At 37.4% G+C, this 22,985-nt stretch overlaps 1 protein-coding gene across 4 annotated transcripts in view; it reads right to left on the bottom strand.

Moving 5' to 3' along the window:
* The window catches only part of cher (filamin-A), a 754,003-nt gene that overhangs the window by 421,588 nt on the left and 309,430 nt on the right, over window positions 1–22,985 (bottom strand). For all 4 annotated transcript variants that reach the window (XM_067140703.2, XM_067140704.2, XM_067140705.2 and 1 more), the window contains one exon: window positions 1,260–1,398. In XM_067140703.2, coding sequence (XP_066996804.1) covers window positions 1,260–1,398 — 139 coding nt within the window. The remainder of the gene's footprint in view (window positions 1–1,259; window positions 1,399–22,985) is intronic.

The raw sequence follows: 22,985 nt of genomic DNA, 5'->3' as shown, positions 1-22,985 counted from the left end.
ATCAACTACCCCTAGCAATACTGTTTTATACAAAGCACAGTTTTATATACATCCTGAAAATATTCATCCCTCTGGTATGCACAGAAAACACAGAAAAATTGATGCTTTTTGTATTTACAGCCTACATTTTAAAAAACTATTATTCTATAATATTAAGAACAATAGAAACCATGAGTCTCAAATATTAATTCTTAAAAGAATTTGTACTGATGGGTCCACCATTTCAATACAACTTCAACTAAACACTAAAACTGAGGGAGGAATTTAGTCATATAAAAAATTTTCAGAACATGTTTCAACCCTTATTGGGCATTCTTCAACTAGTTCAAATAACTGAAAACTACATCTTAAAATCTACGCAAACATATAAAAATACAATACAAAGTGATGATTGATGAAAGGGATGCTTAAAAAGTTATTTTAAAATGCAGCTTGAAGTGTCCATTTTAAAATATCTTCTTGTTTCGGACTTATTAAAGGTTGGCAATATTGTTATGGAACCTTCTCATCATAAAGCTGGTCCGAATATTTATAAGGCTAAGTTGTTGGGAACAATAATGGTATTCAGAATCATTTTCAGGATGTGCTTACAGTGCATTAGTACCATACAGAATGCTAGTAGAGACCTCACAATGATCTTGCATGTTTATTGGGCTGTAATACAAAATATTGGTACAGGCAGCTGATTCGCCTGATATATGTGTGGAAGAGAGAAGGAAGGGGGGGAAATTCGTGTCAAAGGAGTATGTATCCATTCTAGCCAGTGAAAGCTGTAGGGAAGAGAGTAATATTCCACATTTTTTTCATCCTCTAAATATTGCCTCTCCAGCAACAACAGACAACTAGTAAATCTAGCAAATTGAGTTATATAGGTAGTACAGGTAATCCTGACTCTTGCCTAAGTTAACCCGAAGGGCACAAGACCTGAGTGCATTCATCACTAGCTTCCCACAAAGGTGGCCATGGTTCGATTTCTGGCGAATGCACGCGGGATTATTGAATTGAAGAGTTTCATCCCTATAGTTCTGTGTCTATAAATCACAAAACTGCAAGCTTGCTTACTATCCTAAGTCAATTTAATGAAGAGTCCTATAAAAGAAATATAATACAAATGAAGAGAAATAGCAAAGTTTGTTATTAAAAGAATACTATAATTATTAAATAATAACAGAATACACTGGTAGAAAAGAAATGTGAATAAGAGAGAAGTGGCAGCTATATTCTCATTCTATGGTATTTCTGAGGAAATGGAAACTTACAGGCTCAGGCTGACCATTTGGATTTAATACTTCTACATCCACTTTTCCTTTTCCTGCTGAAAATGTTTCAACTGTGAAGTTGGCAGGTGCTCCTACAACAGGGCCGCTGGGCTCGATGCCAGGACCATATGCCCTCACTCTGGAATGGAATGTTCATATATGTATCTGTTAGCCATACTTCTGATATTCCTGTGCCAGAAAGTCAAAATCATGATAAGGAGATGTAAATTCAACCCTACTTTAATATTATGCAATGCAAAACAAAAATCTGCAAATTTATTTCTTACATCATATGGAACTACATTTCATCTGAAGTAGTGTGGCACATGGTACTCACAGCTATAAGAATCTGACTGCAAAACAGTCCATTTGACAAGCATAGAGAGATCCAAAAAAGAACGATTAAATGCAATGCAATATAACAAATATAACAAAAGGAAAATGTCTAACTCCACAACCACTGAAAAATTCCATTTAAATGCTATACAGTGAAGCCTCACCAAGTTAAAGGTAACTGTTTGTTACACAAAATTTTTATAAATCATTTTAAGTAGATTTACACAAAAAATCTAAATGAATTAAGCTTAAATATTTTGCTGTTAAACGGAGTTTCAAACATTGGCCTTTATCCTAAAATACATATAGTATGCTTAACATATTTTTTTGTGCATACACAATACAGTAGCTAGAGTGATGAACAACAACTGCTTGAAAAGAACTATTTCACATGCACAATCTAGGCCAACAACAGCTCCAACTCAAGTGTCGCTTTCAATGTAAAGTTTCACAATATGCTTGTCTATTCACTGTAAAGTTTCTTAATGTGTCCTTCCCGATCAAATTAATTCCAAATCCATACAGGGTGTAACTTAATTATACCAACATAAAAAGTCAGGGATGCTTTAAGTGTTAAGCAAAGAACGATGGTGCAAATGGATTTGGAGGAGAAATTTTTTCGTTTTGAGTAAACGAGGTTATTTTGTAACTTCCGGGCGCGCGATTCAAATTGATAAACTCGTATTTTCTGTGCCAGAGCGCAAGCTGCTGCCCACTGCCATACTCCACAGGAGGGAAGGGAGGGGATGTGGGATGCATTATAGACTGAGACAGAGGTGCGAATGCACAAGTTTGTTTTGCGCAACCCCAGTAGGCGATGGATTTTTTCTGCACACAGTGGCTATTAAGTTTGCGGTAGAAATTGATGAGAATGGCTCCCTTTCGGTATACCAACAATGAAATGGCCGACATGTATCTAGCCGATGTGGCAGCAAATGGCAGCGTGAGTGAAGCCGCACAGATTTATGGCTTCTGGCACCCTAACTGCCGCCAACCTCATCATTCAACATTGGTGTCCATTGACAGGTGAAGCAAGGATGGGAAAGTCCCATGGATATTGCCTGTGTCAAGGACAACTCTGTAAGAATGAAGAAACTTGCGCATTCGCGCGGAGCTTTATTTCTTTCTCTGTCTAACATCCACTTCGTCCTCCCTTCTCTTCTCTTCCCTTCACTCAAGCACAGCAGCGGGGAGCGGCTTAAGCCTTGGCACAGAAAATGTGTCTAGTTCATCCATGTGAACTGTGTGCCCAGAAGTAACAAAGTAATCTTATTTTCTGAAAATGAATTTTTTTTCCATCAATCAGATTATCCCATCATTCTTTCCAGAACCCAAAGAGCATCCCTGATTTTTTTTTTTTTTTTTTTTTTTTTGTAATTTAGATATTCCCTGTACAAGGTGATGTGAAAGACATTAGAGATAATACTTTTCGCATAGTTAAATTTACATAGTTTGTTTCAGGGATCCTTTGAATCAGTGTCCACTCACTAAAGAAAGAAAGTCCTTACTATGAATACAGAATTTAATTCTTTATAAAACTTACAACAGTAGAGGTACTGGATCTTTCTCGATGACAAAAAATAATAAATGAAGTTTGACTTGGTGAGGTTTCACTATATGAACACATTTTACCATATACTTGGCAAGTTCCACCAAAGAACATATCAGAGGGCAGAGTAGAGCTTTTACACTTGATCATAAACAATAAAAATCATTTACAGTATCCAAAACACACAAATTACAATTTCAAACATATTCCAAAAAATATCTGAATTATTAGTACTTTTAAATGCTTATAACCCTCATCTACTGCAACGGTCTTCTAGAAACTTGAGAATTTTAGAGTAAACATTGAATGATACATGGAATTAGGCCACATTCAGAGAATGTATGAACATTTCTGTTTGATGTGGTTACAATTTGCATCTGTGCAACAAATAAGAGCATTATTACCAGCAAGTTTCCTCAGGGTTTTCAAGTGAACTTATACAAAAATAAATTTTATAAATAGTTAAACATCTGAAATAAAGTGAACAATTTTCTTTGTTATAAATGCCACAATGTAATCAACTAAAGCACAGAAATTATTTCCTGATTATGTTCCTACAACATTAAGCCAGTTTTCACAGCACTGGGTGAGATTGCAGCAGAACAGATTTTTTTTTAATTGTAAAAATTAAAAGAATATGCCTGCTTTTTAACTACTTCATCACAAATTTAATTTATGTACTGAAGGACCAATATCAAAGACACACGGTCATAGTAAACATTCTGAATAAAAATAGGATTATATCAAAAACTTCAAATGAACAGGATATGGAATTATTTTAACTTGTTTAGTGAGTATTAGCATTTTAATATGCAAAATACCTCAAGTTTCTACTTCATGCACCCTCCCTGGTCCAAAAATGCCTTGAACCTTCCCTACACCATACTTGGAAAAGAGATCCTGTACACTCTGTTTTACACATCCGCAAACTATACCCACAGAATAACCAGTACAAGCATTTTACAACTAAGAGATATAAACAGCAACTGACTACCGGTTTTAATAGTTACCACAATAGAAGAGGAATAAAAATTCCCACCTTTGAACTGTTGTAAGAAAGAATCTAGGTGAATGTGGCCTCACAGACAAACACAAGGGAGAGAGATTTAAGATTTCCTTCGTCAACAATGGCCGAGTTCTCTAGAAACGAAACCTCTGAATGACGTGCAAGTTGAGTTGACGATTAACCATTAGACACAATAAAATAGGTTAATGTCTCATTTCCAAACAATCAATACAGGAATGATTGGCAAGTTGTACTTCCTCTTAAAACAACAATTATTACAGTGGACTAAATCATTAGCACTCTTAAGAAACAAGTTTTGAAGAAAATGCCCATGAGATTTTAATTATTAAGTAAGAATACATGCAGTGTTTGTTTTACCCAAGAAATTAATAAGTCCAGGTAGTTCAAAATACATTTTCTGATAAGAATTTCTGTCCACTAGCAATACCCTGAAATTACCCAACTTCCAATCTATCTAAAAAGAGATTGATTTTACACTGGCAACATGAAACAGAACTTTACTTTCTCAATTACTTGTTCAACAGACTAAATTGTTTGTCAACCAAAATGTACAAACATGCTCATACTGAATCTGAAAAATAATTATTACTGGCAACTTTTTATCAGAAGCTCCTTAAAATCAATGACACCTTAAACTCACGTAAGAACTCACATTCGTATTACTGAAATCAAAACAATTATCATATCCAAGTAATTTTAACTGCAAAAACCTGAAAGGAAGCTGCACTGGCAGAATATTTAACAACATTATCAGAAGATTACGTCTTACAAACATCTCTAACAACAGACCTTAAGACAAAACTCAGGTCTCCCTGCTGAAACACTGTATGCAATCCTGAAAGTATCATACTATCAACAGCTGTAACCTGCTTGCAGAATTATCCACAGTGATAGCAGTACATTCTTCTGCTTACTTTTATCTAAGATGTGACTGCTAACCACTTAATGAGAGGCAATTGTTTATAACAACGATAGTACAGCATTTACATTCATTAAAAATAAAAACTGATACCGACAATAGCCTCTCCATCTTTGCCATACATCAGTGACAATGATATTTAAATCATTAATTTTTTTTTTAAACTCCATAGCAACACAATATACTGCTGAGTAGGAATTAATTCCCATATAATATCTATTAGCAAATCTGGTCATGCACCAGCAGTTAAGAGTTCTACACACATGTTCAGTGATACAATGATTCTCTGAATTAGGAGAAGGAATAACATTTTTTTCCTTCCAAAATTGAAGTAGAATATCTATGGGCCAACTGAGAAATATGCAGCAACACTACCTCAATATGATTTCTCTAGAATTCCAAGCTGTGTAGTGAACTGCTGCACCTATGTAAGAAGAGGTCAACTGCATCTGACCATTAGACTGCCTTGACTAAGCCTGTTGTATAGCAGGAGAAACAGCAATAGCAAGATATGAAACTCTACATCATTCACTATGCATTAAAGATCACGTCCACAAACCTACTACGCTGGTGTAGCAGGGGGAGAGGTGATACTCCCACGTGGCGCGTCCCAGGTGGCGGATAGGGGAGTCCTAACCGGCTTGCCGGCAGACTCGAGGGAAATAAAATACCTCTCGCGGACCAAACACACAACCCCCTGCGGGTGGGGGACGCACATGTAGAATACACCCACGGTATCCCCTGCCTGTCGTAAGAGGCGACTACAAGGGGCGACCAAGGGATGATTGAATTAGAACCATGAAACTACTCTTGACTCGTACCATCATGCGGGGAACACCATGGGTTGCATGTACTTGCGAGTAGTATCACTCAATAGGTTTGTGATTAGTTGCAGTAAAAAGCCTGGCCTGGTGGATTCCAGTACCCGTGTGTTGTACCCATGTGGGCAACACCGCGGGTCTGGGCGTAGCCTGCAAGTTGTACCGCTATATGAGCGGCACCATTGGTCAGCGTTACCTGTGATTGGTACCCACTATGCGAGGAACACCACGGGAATACCGGCACCTGTGACTAGTACACCTAGGTGAGGAACCTTACCGGTTTGTGTTGGCTATGAATGGTGCCATTGTGTGAAAAACACCATAGGTCTGCGTTCCCTGTACGAATTGAAATATTTGAGTAGTACCACCTTGTGTGGACCACCGTGAGTCTTCGCTACTTTTGATCAGTACCCCAAAATGACAAATACCATGGTTCTACTTTACTCGCGACATGTACTTTTCTGTGGGGCTTTAGACGTGAATTTAGCACCCCTTCAGACATCAAGCATCATTGCGCTTTATAAATGATCCCTTGGTCAGTAATACTCTAATTAACTACCTTCTTTTTTGAGTTGGATCCACTGTTTTTGTTTGTTTGTTTGTTTGTTCTTGTTTTTTTTGTAGGATTCATGTCCATCCATTCATTCTTCATGACAAGTTTTTTATTTTATTTTATTTTGGTCAGTGGATGAATTTGAATTTTTTGTTATTTCATTTGTACCATTAGGGGCCGATGACCTCGATATCAAGCCCCTTTAAACAACAAGCATCATCATCATCATCAAAGATCACATAGTTGTGAACTTTTATTCAAGAGAGGGTAGTTCCAATCCCATTGTCAGCAGCCCTGAAAATGGTTTTATGTTTGATTTCCCATTTATATATCATCTTCCCTGCATGTATTAGTATCATGTTAAAACCCAACCCCCATGGAGCAACAGCCCCAAATGGCCATGGCCTACCAAGCGAACAACGCTCAGCCCGAAGACCTAGAGTTTACGAGGTGTCGTGTTGTCGGCACAACGGATCTTCTCGCAGTTATTCTTGACTTTCTAGACTGTATCATTTTAAAACATTAACAAAAAATAAAATGAAATGTTTCTGTCTATTGAGCATTGATCCCACAAGCCTAAATTGCACTTCAAGGATCATCTATCAATATTGGATTCAGACCAGAGAAAGGTATCAGGTATTTTACACCTTAGCTTTTCGCCCTTTCGCATCATTTGGTAAATTTTCAGTGGTGCTAAGAATGTCATATTTAGGAGTCAAAGCTACGACTAATGAATCCCACTTCTACCCTAATGTGGATGTGGTTACATCACTGCAGAATACAACACAATGATCCCTGGACTTACTTGTGAGCAGCATATTTTATGAACATCAGATGGTTTGGTTTACAACACAGTATGTTACAAATGCCTTGCGTGTTTAAGCAATGGAGAAGAGCAGTACAGTCTCGTTTCTTACAGTTTTTTCCAAGTATCCCTAACACAAATTTGCAACAATATTATGCTACTCAAAACAAAATAATATTAACTCCTTGGCCTCAGAGGTTGCTTGATTCCGTGTCCTATAGGCCTCATGTGAATGCATGGTGATGCGCTCTGGCGGCAAAAGTGGAGTTCCTAATTGGGAGAGCAGTACTTGTTTGCTCTCTTGTTCCATGCGGTGTGCATTGACATTAGCTTTTATCTTCTGTAATACGACGTCCAAAACTGATTGTGATTCCACTATTTCTAACAATAACAAAAAAATTTGTTCCAGGAGTTGGATGTAATTTTACATACAGCAATTCTCCTCCTGGAACCAACCCTTTTACAAGTTTCTGAGCGACAAACAGAATGTGATCAGAAGGAAAGCGTGGACTAAATCTTTGAAACGAATCACGAAGGATGAAAAACCGAGGACACCTACGAACAATTCCAGTTTATGCATCCTTCATTTTGTAATATGAATGCTTTGAAGAGATCCTGACAGCCCTGTGTATGTAGGCCTACTTAGACTACTTCTGACACCAAATTCAAACAGTAAATGGGAATTATCACACAAAATAATTGCTGAGTGTTACAAAAGATGAAAATTACGGCATGACATTGACAATACAGCCAAAAATTTCACAGGTATGAATGTCTTGTTTGATTGCTGATGCAAGTGCATGGGCTAGTAAGATAAACAATTTTAATACCATGTTTTCTTCATTAGAAAATAATGATGCAGCTATCCCAACTAACCTTCCAATGCAGTATCAGTTAACAGTCAGACAATTGCTGATCATTTATTGACAATGGGCAAAAATATCATAACAGATTTCTATAACATCTGTATCTCTTCACCTTTCACGTATCTCTGTTCTCGAGCACGCATTGGTTTCTACTATCGTTGCAAGCACGTAGTTTTGGAAGTCTCTCTCTTACTATTTACAAATGAACACAAGGCAGCAATGTTCTTGCACCTTTCTGACAAGCCTGCTTTACATAGTCAGTTCTCAGACACGAGACATCTATCCGAGTCAGCCTGAAAAATATTTGTATACAGAAAAATGCGTCTTTGAAGAATAGTGTTTTGAAATTAGATAGTGGTCATATTTTTGCTTATAAACTTACAACGTAGTTGCAGTGAATTAATAAATGGAAGTATGCAATAAAAACTGATTTTTTAAATCTTCACAACATACGGTGATTTATTAATATTCGTTTCCCCTCAAAACAAGCTAGATATTTCTCCCGATTTTTCTTCTACACGAAAAATATCGGGACTGTCATTCAACTGCTCTCCTATCCTAACAGTAGAATCCTCTAAATAAGCTGGGTTCCATTTCACAATCTCATCAAATTGCTGCCCAGACTAATGATTGTCTACTATGTGTGTTTGCTACTCTCCCATCTAGGTTCACCTTTCCTTGCCGCTAGGAGCGCCACGAGTACCAAACGGCTTCATTCACACGCAGCCTATAGAGTACGCCAGAGGTGTGCAGAGATACTGCCTTCTCAGAGGTCGTCTTTCCACACATCCCAACTAACATTGGACATTCCAATAGCAGAGAGATACTATACCTGTAATCGTAATTTAGCACTATTTTTTCTGATTATAAATAAATAAATAAATAAATAAATAAATAAATAAATAAATAAATAAATAAATAAATAAATAAATAAATAAATAAATAAATAAATAAATAAATAAATAAATAAATAAATAAATAAATAAATAAATAAATAAATAAATTAATTAATTAATTAATTAATTAAATAAATAAATAAAAGTTTAAGAAATAAATCAGGACACTACTCCAAGTGGCTTATTGTATGGCTTCTTGTATTACTGTAAAATGCAGCCAAACATCTCCTTAGGATACCAAATTTATTTAATTCTGTTGATCAATACATGAAGTATAATCATGAACACATTTTTAAAATGTTCTATCATATGGTACCATAATTGTTTTAAGTCCTGATTTAAAGTACAGTGATTATTGTGTCCTACATTATACCTAGAATCAACATCATGAAAAATAGTCATTTTACTTTTCTAAATTCCCTTAAATTCATCAACTACAATTTTCATCCTCAACTTGTCCCACTCTTCTTCGGTGTCTCTTCTTCATGCTATAATACTAAGTATATTGACAGACATTATACTACCAAATTATTTTAACATTAGATAACTGATCCTGCACTAATAATAAATCTCCTAACCACAACCTTGAACAGCAATGAACATAAAAGATCCAAGATTACTTGAGAGCATATGGGACTACAGTAAAACCTCGTCAACCCGGACCAGTTTTGAAAAAGAAATTATGTTGTTTAGCGTAGTAAATGGAGACTTGGTTTTACAGATGATAAATTGCTATTCTCAGTAGGTACATTAGTCTAATTCTCTTGCCCCCGGGGCAAGTTCAATGCACTCACCCCTCCTGCTGTTGCTACACAGCCGAATGATGACTCGACCCCCCCATTCCCCCACCTGAGCCTCACACTTGACATTGATCAAAAAACAACGTTCCTCAGGTGCGCTGCAATCTTGGTAGTGTTTGCGAGTCTTCCTAGCATCACGGTCGAGGTACAGTATCGTTGTGCTATTTCGTTTGCTCATTGTCCGGGATAGCAACGAAACGTAAAAACGTTGTGACTATGGAAAAAAGAATGGAAGCATTGACAAGAATTGATAAGGGAGAATCGTTAAAGAACATTGCTGCTGAGTTTGGAGTAGAAACTGTATCTGATTACAGAAAACTTATTGAAGACCTTTGTTTCAAGATGATTTCTAAGGACAGTTTGCATAACCGGGGTAAAGCAAAAACTGCTAAACTAGAAACTCTGGATGAAGCACTGTCTTCCTGGTTTTGTGCTGAAAGAGAATGTGGTTTGTCGATTTCTGGAGTCATCATCCAACAGAAAGCATTGAGTTTGAATAAACAGTTGCCCCATGGAGATCCAACTTTTACAGTGAACAGATTGGTTGGACAGATAGAAAAAACAGCATGGAGTGCATTAACTTACAATCACTGGGGAAAGGTGATGTTGGAGCGGCAGAAAATTTTATAAAGAGAGTTGAAGACTTTATTAAAAAGGAAGAACTGGTGGCAGATCAAGTTTACAATGTCGATGAATCCAGTTTATTTTACCGGATATTGCCGAGTAAAATGCTAGCCTCAAAAGTAGAAGATTCAGCGAAAGGGTATAGAAAAGGGAAAGACCACCTCACCATAATGGCTTGCAGTAATGCATTAGGAAAGCACAAACTTCCTCTTCTTATAATAGGGAAGTCTAAAAACCCCCATGCATTGAAAAATGTACAACGAGATTCATTGACTTTTGTTTACAGCTCACAAAAAAGTGCTTGGATGGTTAGTGACAGTTTCAAACAATGGTTTTTCCAAAATGTTTGCCGTCAGTAAAAAGATATTTGACGAAGTGTGGCCTTCCCAACAAGGCAGTTTCGCTGATTGATAATGCGCCTTCACATCCATCTATCAATGAACTAGTCAAAGATTATATTTCGGTGACGTTTTTACCACCTAATGTAACTTCTTTCCTTCAACTGATGGACCGAGGAGTTCTAGAAAAAATAAAAAATATATACAAAAGAAAATGGTAAGTCAACTGGTAGAGAACAAAAGAGAGCATGGCGTGGTAGAGGTGCTGAAATCTTTTAACATACATACTGTTATTTATATTATTGCAGAATCTTGAGACCAGGTTGGAAGAGAAACTTTGATAAAGTCGTGGAAAAAGTTGTGGCTTGCCGTGTGTGACTTGCCAGAAAACAAGATTGAAGGAGAAGGAAAGAAATAAGTGTGGAGGAAGATTGAGACATTTTAAAAAATATCGATGGCTGTTCCGATGTTGCCAAAGAAGACATTGACAACTGGTTGCAAATCGATAATGATGGAGGTTATAAACCGATTACAGAGGAAGACATTATTGCATCATGCAGTGTTGCTGAAAAGGAAAATGAAGAGGATTATGATTCAGACAGTGTTGATGAACCAGTTGTGGTTATGATCCACGCAGAAGCAGTAGCAAACAGAGAAATTGATGGTTTATTTCGAGAGTCAAGCCGAAACAATGCCAAATGAACTTCTAATGTTAAAGCGGATGCGAGATCACGCTGCTTGTAAGCGATACACTAAACTGAGACAGCAGAAGCTCACTGCTATTTTTACTACTGACTAGTCTGTAGCTGTATTGTGTACATGGCAAATACATTACAGTACATACAGTGTATATGTTTTTAGGTTGAAAGTGTGTGGATAATAATTTCTAAACTCCATTAAAAATATTTTGGTCATGTACATGTTTTTTTTATCATTTTTCCATCATTCTCTGGAAAACCTGGATTTCTGTTAACTCTGATCGGCCCTGGTCCCAGTTGATCCGGGTAAAAGATTTTGATTGCATGCTTACTAACAATGTGGAGAAAAGACCAATGTACCAAGGTATTACTGAAATTAATGAGCAACAATTTTTAAAAATCAGAATCCATCAATACAGTATAACCAAGTGCACAATCACAATCTCCAGGCTTTACACAACCCTCCTGAGGTATTGTGTAGCTTCAGTCAGGCTGACTGATGTTCCATTTCACCAATATGCTGCCATTGCATTTTTTGTTAGGAAGTCCTGGAGCAGAAATTTACCAAAGACTTTAAGTGTGCATGTGTGAATGGGTGCTTAAGCATCTTATGGTTGAAATATTACAAATATGGATACAACAAGTATCCAAAATTAGCCTCCATGGAAACCAACATGGAAAGAATTGCCATCATTATTTAAAAGAACAATATGTCATCAATGCGAATACAATTGCAGCAAAACTTGCAATAGGACATGGTGCAGTACAGGAAATGATTGCATGCTTAGGTTACTAAAACGTTCTTAACCACTGGGTCCTATGTTTCTTCTTCGTTCAGTTTTATGACCACATAAAGTCACTTTAGTCAGTGAATTATTCAAGTCTCTTTGAAGGGACTGTTCGGGTCGTACAGTTCTCCCAGTACCTTTTTTGTATGTTCCGACCTTTGTGCCTTGTCTGGTATTGAAAATATTCGTGTTGAGAGTTTCTTTCGTGTGAGTGTGCAGCGTATGTTTGTGTGCTGGATTGTTTTGTTTAATTTTATCTTATCTGTGGTGTCTCTTCTGGTGTAAAGACAAATTTTTTTAATCCTCTCTTATTTCTCTGATCCATCTGCATACCTGTTGTGGTATTTTTTGAGTTGAGATTATACAGTACCACAGTGGCAGCGAGCAATTATTCTATTGGTGTTTCAAGGAAAAATTACATGAGATTATATTATTAACTGTTTAATTGTGCAATTGTAGAAGATCATTCTTCTAATGAAGTATAATACAAACATACATCATTGTAGACTGTTGTGCCTTTCAGCGTTCAGTCTGCAAGCCCCCATGAATGTACTAAACATCGCCAGAATTCTCTATTTGCAACTAGTGCTGTGGCCTCATTTAGTAGTATATCTCTTATCTTTAAACCGTTAGAAACAGAGTCTAACCATCATAGTCGTGGTCTCCCTCTACTTCCCTTACCCTCCATAACAGAATCCATTATTCTCCTAGGTAACATATCCTCCTCCATTCACCTCACATGACCCCATTACCAAAGACAGTTTATGCGAACAGCTTCATCCATCACGTTCATTCGGAGTACTCTCCTGCCATTGTTCAAACCTGTTTGTACCAGCAATCATTCTCGCTACTTTCATGTCTTACTTCTAAATTATGAATAAGATATCCTGAGTCCACCCAGCTTTCGCTCCTATAAAGCAAAGTTGATCTGAAAACAGACCGATGTAAAGATAGTTTCGTCCGGGAGCTGACTTCCTTCTTAAAGATTACTGTTGATCGCAACTGCAAGCTCACTGTATTAGCTTCACTGCACCTTGATTCAATCTCACTGACTGTATTGCCATCCTGGGAAAACATATATCCTAAATACTTGAAATTGTCTACCAGTTCCAGCTTTGTATCACCAATCTGACATTCAATTCTCTTGGATTCCTTACCTACTGACATCAATTTAGTCTTAGAAAGGATAATTTTCATACCATACTCATTGCACCTATTTTCAAGTTCCAGAATATTAGACTGCAGGCTTTCGGCGCAGTCTGCCATTAAAACCAAGTCGTCAGCATAGGGCAGACTGCTTGCTACTTTTCCACCTAACTGAATCCCTCCCTGCCACTTTATACTTTTCAGCAGATGATCCATTTAAACTACAAACAACAAAGGTGAAAGATGACAGCCGGTCCAACCCCTGTAGGTACTCTGAACCAAGATCTCCTACCATCAATTCTCACTGCAGCCCAATTGTTAACACAAATGCCTTGGATTGATTTTAATGATCTACCCTTAATCCCATAGTCCCCCAGTATGGCAAACATCTTTTCCCTTGGTACCCTGTCATATGCTTTCTCTAGATCTATGAAACATAAACATAACTGTCTATTCCTCTAGTAACATTTTTCAGTTACCTGGTGCATATGGAAAATCCGATCCTGACAGCCCCTCTGTGGTCTGAAACCAAACTGGTTTTCATCCAACTTCCTCTCAAACACTAATGCACCCTCCCTTCCAAGATGCCAGTGAATACTTTGCCTGGTATACTAATCAATGAGATACCTTGATAGTTGTTGCAATCCTTCCTGTTCCCCTGCTTATAAATAGGTGAAATTACTGTTTTTGTCCAATCTGAAGGTACCTTACAACACTCCATGCTAATCTTACTACTCCATGAAATCATTTCATCCCTGCCTTCCCACTATACTTTACCATTCCAGGTCTAATTTCATCTATTTCTGCTGCTACCACCTTTTCCACTTCCTGAAGCATAATTTCACCATCATTTTCCTCCTCCCCATGAGCTCGGTTGTTCGCGACACCACCAGGAAGATTTCCTTTTACGTTGAGAAGATTTTTAAAATATTCCCCCCCACCTCTCTAGTGATTCCCTGGGATCTGTTATGAGTTCACCTGAATTACCCAAAACACTGTTCATTTCCTTTTTCATCCCGTCCTAAGATTCTTTATTACTCCCCAGAAAGGTTTCCCTGCTGCTTGACCTAGCCTTTTTGCAGGTTATTACCAAAATATTCCCATGACTTCTTTTTAGATTGAACAACTATGTATAATTCCCCTTCTGCATCAGTCCTTGTTTGGACCCCGTTTCTGATCAGTCTTCTTTTTACGTTTACAAGCTGCTCTCACTTCATCATTCCACCAAGATGTTTGCTTTTTCCCCATCTTTACACACAGTTGTTTCTAGGCATTCCCTTGCTGTTTCTACTACAGCATCCCTGTATTTCATCCATTCCCTTTCTGTATCCTGAACCGGCTTACTATCAACTGTTCATAACTTCTCACTAATCGTATCCATGTACTCTGTCAAATTTCCTCGTCGTGGAGATTTTCTACCCTTATTCGTTTGCAGACAGATTTCACTTTCTCTATCTTAGGCCTAGAGCTACTTAGTTCACTACAGCCCAGACAGTGGTCTGTATCATCGAAAAATCCCTGGAAAACCCCTACATTCCTAACAGACTTCCTGAATTCAAATTCAGTTAAGATATAATCTATTATGGATCTTGTACCCCTACCCTCTCATGTGTAGTGGTGAATAGCCTTATGCTTGAAGAATGTATTTGTAACTGCTAAACCCATACTAGCACAGAAGTCCAGCAAATGCTTCCCATTCCTATTAGCTTCCATATCTTCCCCACATTATAAATCACCCTTTCGTATCCTTCAGTTCTGTTTCCAACTCTTGCATTGAAATCGCCCATTAGCATTATCCTATCCTTGCTGTTGACTCTGACAATGATGTCACTCAATGCTTCATAAAACTTGTCAACTTCATCCTCATCTGCACTATCACATGGCACATGGTGAATACACTGAAAAATTTTCTCATCCTAATTCCTCCAACTGCCATATCTACCCACATCATTCGTTAATTTATGTGGCTGACAGAAACTATGCTGCGAGCAATAGTATTCCTGATAAACAGTCCTAACCCAGACTCTGCCCCTCCTTTCCTAGTCATCTCCCCATACCCAAACATTATTTACTCCTATCACATCCAGATGCATCCTCTTTGCTGACTCAGCCAGTTCTTTCTTTCTTTCTTTCTTTCTTTCTTTCTTTCTTTCTTTCTTTCTTCCTTCCTTCCTTCCTAGAGCTACTTAATTCACTACAGCCCAGACAGTGGTCTGTATCATCGAAAAATCCCTGGAAAACCCCTACATTCCTAACAGACTTCCTGAATTCAAATTCAGTTAAGATATAATCTATTATAAGCCCCATTAATATTGATAGCTCCCCATCGAATTCCATTTTGTTCGCCAAGCTGTTTCCAAGGAGTCCCTCACCTGTCAAATGGGAGTGGGACTCCATTACTCCCACAGGTCCGAGGCTTGCTTAAAATGTCCTGAGCTAGGTGAATTCGAGAAGCAGGATGCTACCCAACTTACACATAGTCCAAGTGAGGATCTCTCCTCTAATAGGTTAGAGACCACCTGTAGATGTTGTAGTCCTAGCCTCCTGAGCACAAGGAGGGCCATGACTCAGAATATGTCTGAGATGCCCACTCCCATTCCGTAGCAACTGGTATCCCGATTCTCAGGACCACTTACTAGGCCACTCAGCCGTTGCCCATGGTTCACGAACTAGGATGTGACTACAGTAACCCATACCATGAACCATCATGAAATATCAATTGAAGCAATGAAGGATCAATTGAAGCAAATTTAGAAATTGAGGAACTAATAGAAATATCTAGTTTAATTCACAAGCACTTTTCTTAAAATTCCTGTTTTAAGAAAATCATTTATCAGAAGAAAATAATTATGAAGAAAACATATGTAGGGCCTACTCACTGAAAGTATGTTTCAAACCTCACACAAAACCTTCAAATGAACTAATAACAACGGTACAGAAAGTAACACATGCTTGCCTCACATAGGTATAAATAAGAAAGACTACTGCCAACATAAACACTTGGTCACACTATTGGTTGTCACGAAAATGAAATTAACAAAATGACTTGCCTTCAACTTGAAGCCTTCAAGGCTACTTTACATGCATACAGTGTATAAATTTGGAAGAGATATCTTCTTCTGCACCCGATACAGTTATACCCAAAAATAATTTATGCCGCTATTAAAAAACATGTGAAATAAACGGCGAAAAGTTAGCAAATAAGATATTTTGTGCTTGCATTCTGGTAGCTTCCATTAACAAAACCTAACAAAAGTTATTCCAAAAATCACTTATTGTTACATTACAGATCGAGAAAGATTTAAAAGCATTACGTTGCTAATAAGAGTTTTTTTAAAGTCGCTAAATGCCTTCTTTTATATGAAAGAACTAAAAATGTTGTTCTTAAAAGATACAGTATTTAATATTAGGCAGATACAGCGATAGAATTGCTGAAAACATATTTTTTTAAATTTACGTTTATATTAAACTGTTGTTGACAAGAAAAATTTCTCACATTCTTTCTTCATTACATTGGTGGTGCCATGGCACAACAGCACTAACACAAGCCACCCTTGCTGCACCAGATGTTTCAGAAGTCTCGAATCCTCCATTCTCATTATGTGATAGTATGCATAGTAGGTAACAGTAATGGACTCCAATACTTTGTACACGACTTTGTTGGGCCATCCACCACTGTCTGTCTATCTGGTATGCTTTTTTTACTTCTTTGTTTATGCAGGTTCTTCCAATTCTTCTTTCAATCTTCTGGATTCTGTCAGTGTTTGATTGTTAATTCAGGTGCAAGAGTGTTTCTGCCGCGTATGTGAGTTTCAGTTTTATAACTGTGTCAGAGTGTTTTAGTTTTGCGTTTATGAATAGGCAATTTTATTTAGGTTAATTTTTGTGGTTGAGCCAGCTTGTTTGTTTAGGTTGGTTATTATTACTTCTCTGAGATATTTGAAGTAGGTGACAATTTTGACTTCATTACCATTTATGCTTATTTTTTCAATGATGTTAGTTTCTGGGACATCATTTCTGTCTTTTTAGGCCATTTTTAATTTCAATGATTTGAAGTTCTAATATCTGTGTTTGAGCTTCATCTAAGTCAATTGCTAGCAATACCAAGTTGTCTGTTGAACCAAGGAAGATTGTTTGATTTTTCAGCCTATTTTTATTTGGGGGGGGATTTCTTAAACCATTCCCTCATTACCATTTCTAGAGTGCAGTAGAACAGGAGTGGTGATAGTCTAGCACACATTCACACATGCACACTTAAAGTCTCTGGCGAATTTCTTCTGCAGGACTTCCTAACAACAAATTCAATGCCAGCATATTGCTGAAATGGAACATCGCAATCCTGTTTAGATCTTGAATGGTTCCTGTATTTTGCCCCTGAACATCTCTTTTGACTTTGTGTTTACGAGGGTCAATTTTATCATATTTATTAATTTTTTTGCTATTTGCTTTACGCCGCACCGACACAGATAGGTCTTATGGTGACGATGGGACAGGGAAGGGCTAGGAGTGGGAAGGAAGCGGCCATGGCCTTAATTAAGATACAGCCCCAGCATTTGGGAAACCACGGAAAACCATTTTCAGAGCTGCCGACAGTGGGGTTCGAACCTACTATATCCCGAATACTAGATACTGGCTGCACTTAAGTGACTGCAGCTATCGAGCTCGGTGTGTTTGTTGTTTAAAGTGGCCTAACAGCTAGGTCATCGGCCCCTGTTTCTTTTTGTTTCTTTTAGGGAGTTAATTTAATTTTAATTTGACTGCATAGTGATCTAAACCTGTGTCTATTCCTCTGAGGACTTTAACATTAATCATTGTGCGGTGGGTCTGCCCACAAAGACATGATCTAGTATAATCAGGCTGTTTATGTTTTCTCGTGAAAAACATGGATTTGGTGAATAGACAATGGTTTCTGCAGAGATCAACGGGTCTTTGTCCATTTTTGCTTCTTCTCTTTTGTGCGAGCAATTTTCTGATGATGTCACAGTATCTTCTTTCTCTGTTTAGTTGCGCATTTAGGTCTCCAATTAATAGTTTTATGTGGCCTTGGGGGACTTTATTTATGGTCTGGTCGAGTAGGTCCCAAAAGCTTTCTATTTTCTGGGTCTTTTGAAGGGTTATTTTCATCAGCTGGAGCATGGACATTTGTTATAGTGTAGAATTTATTTTATGCCTCAAGAGCAAGATTTGAAATTCTTTAGGATTGTGACCTGAAATATTGTACAGAATGTATTATTTTAAGGTTGACCAAAAAACCTGTTCCAAACTGGGGGACTGTTTTCATCACACTCTTCCAGTGCACCTCTGTAAGGCCTATATCCTTGGGATTCCATGGTGGTGTGGCTAGTGTTTCTTATTTCCTGCAGTCCCATGAGGAGAATTTTGCGTTGGTCTATTACGTCAGTTATCACTTTGAGTTTACCAGTCTGCATGAGTGTTTAATATTATGTGTGCAAAAGTAGGTTATTTATTTTGGAGTGAGTGAGTTGAGTGAGTGAGGTGAGTTGAGTTGAGTGAGTGTTTTTTAGGGTATTTCATTACATCCTATGTCCGACTCGTTGGCTGAACGGTCACCGTACTGGCCTTCGGTTCAGAGGGTCCCGGATTCGATTCCCGGCCGGGTTGGGGATTTTAACCTTAATTGGTTAATTCCAATGGCACGGGGGCTGGGTGTATATGTTGTCTTCATCATCATTTCATCCTCATCACGACGCGCAGGTCGCCTACGGGTGTCAAATAGAAAGACCTGCACCCGGCGAGCCGAACCCGTCTTGGGATATCCCGGCACAAAAAGCCATACGACATTTCATTTCATTTTTCATTACATCCTATCACATTTTATCTTCAAGTGGCAGTCCACCATATCCGATTGCTGCCTTCTCTGAACTTTTGGGTCAACTGGCGAGTATTCTGAATGTGATCCAGCGAGGTTCCCATTAAGGATTTCCTATCCTTTGTAGGTCCCCCTACAAAATGCAAAGCAGCAACAGGTGATCAATAGTTCCTCCACCTCTTCCACCATTGAGATGTTGCCAACAACCCTCTCCTGCCTTCCTAGCCATTGACCACCCAGTCCAAAGTTGTGCTTGGTCCACGAGAGCCGTCTTATTTCGCTCAAGTCTGCCAGCAAGCCGGTGAGAACCCCACTATCCACCACCTGGGACGTGTCACATGGGAGTATCACCTCTCCCCCTGCTACAACAGCAGAAGAGGTTTGTAGGGGTCCTATGTTTATTGCTGGAAGACCACAATCATTATTCCTGACCTCCTTAAAGATATCAAAAGGAAGATAGTAATTTTTTTTAAATCAAGTACTGTCCATGTGATGAAAGCTGGTTCCATCATCACAAACCAGAAACAAAATGCAAAGTATGGAATGGCACCATTGAAATTAGCCACCTAAAAAGAAGTGCAATAGAGTATAGTCTGCTGGGAAAGTCATGAGCATCATCTTTTGGAATTTCTGGTTGAATTTCTTGAACCTGGATAAACTATACATGCTCAACATTATGTTCAAATACTTCACAAGCTTCACTGGCCGATGAACATCCTGAAGTGAAGATCATTCTTCAACACAATAATGCACACCATCTCTCCGTTCATTTCACTAAGGAGGATACTGGGAAAATAAGGTGGGATATTCTGTCGCATCTTGCCTACAGTCCTGACATGGTAAATTTTGACTATCCTCTTTTCAGTTCTATGAAGGAATAAATACAAGGCCAATGTTACAAGATGACAGGACATTCAGGAAGCAGTGCAACAGTGTTCGCAGCCTGTTGGAACGGAGTTCTACCATAAGGGTATTTTCAAGATTGTGGAATGGTGGGCAAAATGAATACAAAGAAATGGATATTATGTTGAAAGTGTAGAAAAGTCTGGAGATTAAGATAGTGTACATGGTTTTTCCAATAATAACAAATCCTGCTTCATGGAAAACTTTTACATTAGTTTTAGGATGACTCTTGTATGATTCATATTTTATGACTTCAGAAATAAATATATTGCAAGATAATGTCCTACCTTGGGCTGACCATTTTATACTTTCAAGTTCTTCACCACCACATGGTTAAACAAATTCTGATCGAGAGTCTATTACATTCACGAAAGTCTAATGAACTTAAATATATATAAAGCAGATATTAGAAATGTATTTTTAAAATGTCATTGAAATGAAAAAATTCCCTTTTGTTTACTCTCAGTTTCTTTTTACTACAGTTAATACATGAATGAAAGACGATGCTTCATTCTCACAACACATTCCTTTACCTTAAAATATTTCAGATTTTCAAACAATATTTTGAAAATTAATGTCCTTTTAAAATTTTAAAGTGTCACAGAAACAGCACTTCTCAAACCTATAAACGTTATTTTTAATTTTAGAATGTTGAAAGTTCTACATGGATTTATTCTTGTGAAATACCTTCAGAATTGTGCAAATTGTACCAAAAACAATCAAAGTTTCAATATTTGTTTATCGCATTTCTTCATGGATAATCCCACCTACACAATAAGGAAAAGGTGCTTATTTAATCAAGTTTCTATAAAAATACCTACAAAAGAGAAGACCACCAAAACCATCCTAACACTGTAGTATCTTACGCATTAATAAAATTACAAAACCTGAAATTTCATGCAAGAATAACTGATGATCAACCAGCAATCTTCCACAAATCAATGTACCTATAGTATTCTCAAATAAATCTGAAAGTGTAGTAAATTAAAACAGAGTTTTGTTCTTTTTACCTGACGATATAGAAATCTCTCACTACCAAAACTTCTTAAGAAATGCAAACAAAGAGTAGATAGCTTCCTGAAATTGTGATGAACTATAAAACATAAAAACAACAACTATTGTCCTGATAACATAGAATGGTCACATGCAGTATCATCTAATACATCACAACATGCTTCAAGGGCCAAAATATTTTCCACGTCATACCTACCACTTGGCAGTGATCTGCTATAGTACAGTACTCTACTTACATAGTATATACTAATTTCATTACACATCAACACCAATTATGTAAACATAATACTTTTTAAATCATTGAAATAAGGGTTACTGCAAGTTATTTCAACATATTATGCACAATATTTATAGTCTCACAAAATAACAGGAAGTCAATCAATCAATGAATGAATCAATCAATCAATGATCTGCATTTAGGACTGTCACCCAGGCACCACATTCCCTATCAATTGTTTAAATAACCTTTTCTTAAATGTTTTCAAGGAATTTGGAAATTTATTGAATATTTCCCGTGATAAATTATTCCAAACCATTACTCTTCATTCTACAAATGAATATTTACCCCAATTTCTCCTCTTAAATCCAAACTTTTTAAATTCTAAATTTAAAAGCTACAACCAAGCTTAATCGTTTACTAATGTCATTCCACACGCCATCTCTCCACTGGCAGGTAGAATCATATTGCTTAGTCAAGCAGCTAGTATCCTTACTCCCAAGCCTTCCAAACCTGAAATCTGCAACATTTTTGAAACACTACTCTTTTTACAAGTGATGAAATTCATTTTTCGTCCGTATTGAAAGTGTCGTAAAATGTATATAGGAAAATATTAAATATTCAATACTATTGAATAGGTGGAAATAAATATTAAATATTTTCCTATATACATTTTTTACACTACTCTTTTGTCGGAAATCACCAAGAATGAATCATGTTTTTTTCCTTTGGATCTTTTCCAATTTTTAAATAAAGTAGTCCTGTGTGGGTCCCATACACTGGAACCATACTCCAATTGGAGTCTTTCCAGAGACTTATATGGCCTCTCCTTTACATTCTTACTACAACCCCTCATAATTATGTGAAGATATCTGTGACCTTTCTTTAGAACCTCATTAATGTGATTATCCCCATGAAGATCATTCCTTATATTAACACCTAGGCACTTGCAGTGATCCGCATGGGGTACCATATCCATCAACAGAGAGGACTTTTCCTCCTGGTGAAATTACAACCTGACTTTCCATCCTGTTTACCATCATACCACCGTCTGCAGTCCACCTCAACAATGTCTGGGTCTCTCTTTGTAGTCACTCGCAATCCTGTAACTTATTTACTGCTCTATACAATACACCACCATCTGCAAATGCCTTATCTTTGATTCCATTTTTTTACATATATCATTTATATACCTAGCTAAGAAAACATAAAGGTCTAATAATATTGGCCTGTGGGATCCTGCTCCAGATCATTACAGGATGAGGTAACACTTCACCTACTCTAATTCCCCGAGTTCTATTTCCTAGAAATTTAGCCACCTATTCAACCACTTTTGTCTAGTCCAATAGACCTCCTTTCCGTCAGTAATCTCCTATGATTTACCCTATCAAAGGTCTTGGATAGGTCATTGGTGATGCACTATCTGACCTGAATCTTAAATATCTGCTACATCTTGCTGAAATCCTACAAGCTGAGCTTAACTGAAATAACCTTTCTTAAACCCGAAATGCCTTTTATCAAACTAGTTAGTAATTTTGCAAACATGTCTAATATAACCAGAAAGAAAGAAAGAAATCCCAGAGCTTATAATCATCA

Source organism: Anabrus simplex, chromosome 2 (assembly GCF_040414725.1).
Source record: "Anabrus simplex isolate iqAnaSimp1 chromosome 2, ASM4041472v1, whole genome shotgun sequence".
Lineage (NCBI taxonomy): Eukaryota > Metazoa > Arthropoda > Insecta > Orthoptera > Tettigoniidae > Anabrus > Anabrus simplex.
This window is presented reverse-complemented; position numbering and strand designations above follow the sequence as displayed.